We start from the raw sequence: 4,848 nt of genomic DNA, 5'->3' as shown, positions 1-4,848 counted from the left end.
CTTACTTCAAAGGTGGAATTGTCAAAGATAATTTTTAGAAGAAGACACCGTAAGATAGACTGGTAGTTTGTTTTTTTGAAACTCTTTCACCTCATATATTTATTTGAAGTAGCCCCTGCGATTTTCAAATAAATATTTTGATAATTAAATATCACATTTGCATGTTGCATGATGTTGGTTAAATGGTCACATGATATGCAAGTAAACAAATAAAGTATTTCATTTTTTAGTAGTGTTTTATTTTGATTTGTTATTTTAAAGTGATTTATTTTAATGTTGCATATTCATGATTTCATTCATTGTTAGCTTTTCATTAAACTCACAAATCCCCTGCAGTTCCTTCACAACCCCCAGTTTGGGAAAACTTGATATAAGGTGGTACAAGATTGTTCTATTTAAATCAATGTGATAAACAAGTTAGGTCAAAAGCAATCTAAAATGAGTCTGATTGTATTACCTAAAATGTGTAATGTAATGGATTACGTTACTAACTACAATTTCTGTCATGTAATTTGGAATCAGTAACAGACTACAATTTGTAAGTACCGGTAATCTACCCAGCTCTGTATATATACATATATAAATTGTCCAGTCAAACCAAAAAGCCTGTTATGACTTAGTAGTAGTATTGTTGCATTTTTTTAAATATGCTTATACCACAAGTAGATTAATGTATATTTTAACATTTTGGTAATGTTTTTCAAATTTGTCCAGTCAAACCGAAAGAGTGTTTTGCTTCTCCAGATTTTTCGTGTGTTTCTGTCAGTCTCAGATGATCTTCAGCACAGTCTTGTGTGTGTTTGTGTGTAGATCATGGCTCTTCATCGGCTCTTCCACCTGTCGTCCCTGTTGCGCTCGGCTGTGAGCGTGACGCTGCGCAGGAACATCGGTCTGTCCGCCGTCATCTTCAACAAAGCCAGAGACCTGGATCCTGTGCAGAAGCTCTTCCTGGACAAGATCCGCGAGTACAACGCCAAGAGCAAGTGTGTGACCAACCGTGTATACTGATCAACATGTTCATCTCACGTCATGTGAACTGTCATTGACAGTGGTTTTCACTGGTTCTGTGGTGTCGTAGGACCGCTGGCGGTGTGGTTGAAGCCGGTCCGGCCTATCAGAAGAACCTGACGGAGGAGATGACCAAACTCCAGCGCTTATACGGAGGAGGAGATCTCACCAAATTCCCTCAGTTCAAATTCCCAGGTGAGTTTGAGACGCTGAAGAGCTGCTGACTGAACGGTCACTTCATGATGATTGAAGCTCTCATACTGTAGAAACTATTTTTTGAAAGTGTACGGTAGTGTTGGGCGATATGCTCAATTTTCATATCGTCCTGTCGTCAGCCTGTGAGATCGCCGATTGATGGCTCATCTGAACGCCTCTGATTGGCCATTGCATTCATAAGCACAGCAGAATCGTGTGTGATTGGTTAGAACGGCAATACTGTAAAAACGCGGAAAAAGAAATATAATGCCACAAATAAGCCCTAATATTAATTAGATAGTATTACTAACCTAATAATAATAATCGTCTTGCTATCGTCAAAGGCATCAGCCACATGCGATGTCTGTCTATCGTCGATACACGATACTATCGTCACAACCCTAGTGTACGGCACCTTGCTAATTTGTGGTTTTTACAGCGCTTTAAATACATTTTAATTTTACACTTCACTATTTGAAATAAATGTAAGTAACTTATTTTATAGCTTATTTTATTTCAGGGAGTTGCCAAGTCAACGCTTCTCATTTTCATTTAATTTAATTGATGTATTAGAATAACTGAAAACTAAATAATTAAGTTCCTGTGGAGCAGTGGTAGAGCATTGTGTTAACAGCGTAAAAGGTCATGGGTTCGATTCCCAGGGAACACACATACTGGTAAAAAATGTATAGCCTGAATACACTGTAAGTCGCTTTGGATAAAAGCGTCTGCTAAATGCATAAATTATTATTATAAATTATAAATAAAACTAATAAATAAAAACTAGACTTTTTTTTTTTTTTAACTAAAACTTATTTTAAAAAACTAATTCAAAATATGAACAAAAATCATTGATACTAAAGTTATTAGTAGTAGTATTGTTGCAGTTTTTATGCTTTATATAACCTAAGCAGCTAGATGTATAAACAAATAAATATTTGATATGTACTAATAAAATAGTCCATTGGGAAGCCTAAGTCACACAATGAATGAAATCAAATCTTTAATCTTGAAATAAAAGCAGGATGGTTCTCATCTGAACTACAGTAACAGATTATTAAACTACATGATTTATTGGATTAAGACTAGTTTAGGTTTGATGCATCTAGTCAAACTACACCGTGATCTGGATAAAACGTTTAACTGAAGCTGCTCCTAGTTTATTTTGTCCTTTAGGTTAGTTTGGTTGCTTGAACTTGTTGTTGGCTTGTTAATCTTTAATGACTGACCTACACATTTTCCATGTTGTTTCCACAGAACCCAAACTAGAGGAGGTGGTGACAAAATGAATGCCTTCTGTCCATTACTGTCTGTGCTGAAAATATGAACTCAATATTTAATAAACAGTCTGGTTCAAAAATCAGTTCGTCTGTGTGATGCTGCGTTTCATACATTGATTTACAGCCTGGGTTTCTTCAAATCACGTTCCTGAACATTTGTTTATTATGATTTTTCCAATGAGGTAAAATACATTGTTTAATATTTTTAGTAACTCTTTACAATAAGATCTTGTTCATCATTGCTTTACAAAAATTAGTGAACAAGTAACAATAAACAGCACTTATGAAAGGGTTAGTTCACCCAGAAATGACTATTGTGTTCGTTTTCACCTCCATGTTTCAAACCCAAAGACTTAGTTCATCTTCAAAATACAAATATTTTTAATATTTACTTCAGGGTTATTATGGTTAACTAAAATCATAAAAACATTTGTTACTTGAAAACATTAACTGAAAAAAAATAAACGGTTTAATTTAAAGTACTAAAATAAACGAAAAAAAAAAAAAAAAAAACCTAAAAATGTAAAAAAACACATTTACAAAAAAAATCTACTAAAATAAAATATTGAATAAAAATACTATTTTTGTCCATTCTTTTATGGATAAAGTATTTAATTTTTGATTTAAAAATGTATCACTAAATGTTGAAATAACCATTAATAAATGCGGTAGAAGTTTTGTTAATCGTTAGTTAACACGTTAACAAATGCAATTTAAAAATGTATTAAAGGGACGGTGAACAAACTTTTAACAATATAATTTTCACAGCATTTGTAAAGCTTAATGTTGAAAATATGATAGTTTGTGAAAGTATTAACAAATTAAACGTTATTGTAGAGCTTTAACTCAGTTTCCTTCCTTACGGTCTCATTTGGGAATTTTGTATTTGAGCACTTCTCATTTCTCCTCAATCACTTTTGGATAAATGCATCAGCTACAAATAAATGTTCCAATTCAGACAAAAACTCAAAATATTTTATTTAATAAAAAAAAAACACAAATATTGATCAAATATACAATAATTCACCCCATTCCATGATTCCCATCATCACACTCAGTAGATAGACACAGACATGATTGAGTTGAAATGAAAGGCACAACGTGTCAAATGTCATCAATCAGACTCTCAGCTTGTTTAAAGGCACCAGTCAAACACTTCAGTCGCTCCAGTTTATTTGGTTCACTCCTTTGATGATCCGCTTCATCAGAGGCCTTTGGAAGATTATTATTGCAATAGAGAGAGCGAATGTTATTGTGTTTGTCCAGCTGGAGTGAATTTCTTCTTGGTAGTTCCAGTGTCACAACAATTGCCATCCATCCGTCGTCTTCACATCACAGCATGAACGACTGAGTGTGTTTGAAATCCTGAGGCTGAAAAAAAAATAAAAAATCATTCAGAATGATATCAGCTACAAATAAATGTTCCAATTCAGACAAAAACTCAAAATATTTTATTTAATAAAAAAAAAACACAAATATTGATCAAATATACAATAATTCACCCCATTCCATGATTCCCATCATCACACTCAGTAGATAGACACAGACATGATTGAGTTGAAATGAAAGGCACAACGTGTCAAATGTCATCAATCAGACTCTCAGCTTGTTTAAAGGCACCAGTCAAACACTTCAGTCGCTCCAGTTTATTTGGTTCACTCCTTTGATGATCCGCTTCATCAGAGGCCTTTGGAAGATTATTATTGCAATAGAGAGAGCGAATGTTATTGTGTTTGTCCAGCTGGAGTGAATTTCTTCTTGGTAGTTCCAGTGTCACAACAATTGCCATCCATCCGTCGTCTTCACATCACAGCATGAACGACTGAGTGTGTTTGGAAATCCTGAGGCTGAAAAAAAAAAAAAAATCATTCAGAATGATATTTCTGTACATTATTGATTTGCTTAACATAAATAGTGTATAAAGAAAAATTAATAGATTAAAATAAAATATTAAAATTAATAAATATTTAAATACATCTTACAATACTATATAGTGAGCACAGCAGGGGGGAAAAGTAAACAATGTCTTGCAATTAATATTTTACACATTTATATTAATTCTTCACAGTATAAACTGGGCATTTATACAAAAATATATAGTCTTTGTATTTAATAAATAATGTTTTATAAATTTATTTTAGGATGGGGCTATTTGGGGGTACAGTAGTATCTAAATTAGGGATGCACCGATACTGGTATCGGTATCGGGCCCGATACTGAGCTCCTGTACTCGTACTTGTTAAAATGTCCCGATACCAAAAGCCGATACCACACAGCATGTGATAAGTGCCATATTCAGACAATGAAACACCAACAACAGACAGCAGAATGGAGTTAAGAGATTAAGGATGTCTACGAAGTATAT

The 4,848-nt window shown here is 33.6% G+C and overlaps 2 protein-coding genes across 4 annotated transcripts in view; one reads left to right on the top strand and one right to left on the bottom strand.

Annotated features, from left to right (window-relative positions):
• Positions 1 to 2,566, top strand: part of atp5pf (ATP synthase peripheral stalk subunit F6) — a 3,345-nt gene extending 779 nt beyond the window's left edge. Inside the window, exons 2-4 of the mRNA XM_016538052.1 lie at positions 811 to 983; positions 1,079 to 1,203; positions 2,461 to 2,566. Of these exons, the coding sequence (XP_016393538.1) occupies positions 814 to 983; positions 1,079 to 1,203; positions 2,461 to 2,492 (327 nt within the window). The 5' untranslated portion in view covers positions 811 to 813 and the 3' untranslated portion in view covers positions 2,493 to 2,566. The remainder of the gene's footprint in view (positions 1 to 810; positions 984 to 1,078; positions 1,204 to 2,460) is intronic.
• Positions 2,567 to 3,348: 782 nt separating this feature from the next.
• The window catches only part of jam2a (junctional adhesion molecule 2a), a 33,990-nt gene continuing 32,490 nt past the window's right edge, over positions 3,349 to 4,848 (bottom strand). Inside the window, exon 11 of one of the 3 annotated variants that reach the window (XM_016538058.1) lies at positions 3,349 to 3,854. In XM_016538058.1, the coding sequence (XP_016393544.1) occupies positions 3,816 to 3,854 (39 nt within the window). In that variant the 3' untranslated portion in view covers positions 3,349 to 3,815. Of the gene's footprint in view, positions 3,855 to 3,934; positions 4,331 to 4,848 lie in introns of those variants that run through there. The other 2 variants (XM_016538060.1, XM_016538059.1) reach the window with 2 other exon arrangements.

The sequence above is a fragment of the Sinocyclocheilus rhinocerous genome, unplaced genomic scaffold (genome assembly GCF_001515625.1).
Source record: "Sinocyclocheilus rhinocerous isolate Xijiao unplaced genomic scaffold, SAMN03320098_v1.1 scaffold2051, whole genome shotgun sequence".
In the NCBI taxonomy this organism is placed as follows: Eukaryota; Metazoa; Chordata; class Actinopteri; order Cypriniformes; family Cyprinidae; genus Sinocyclocheilus; species Sinocyclocheilus rhinocerous.
This window is presented reverse-complemented; position numbering and strand designations above follow the sequence as displayed.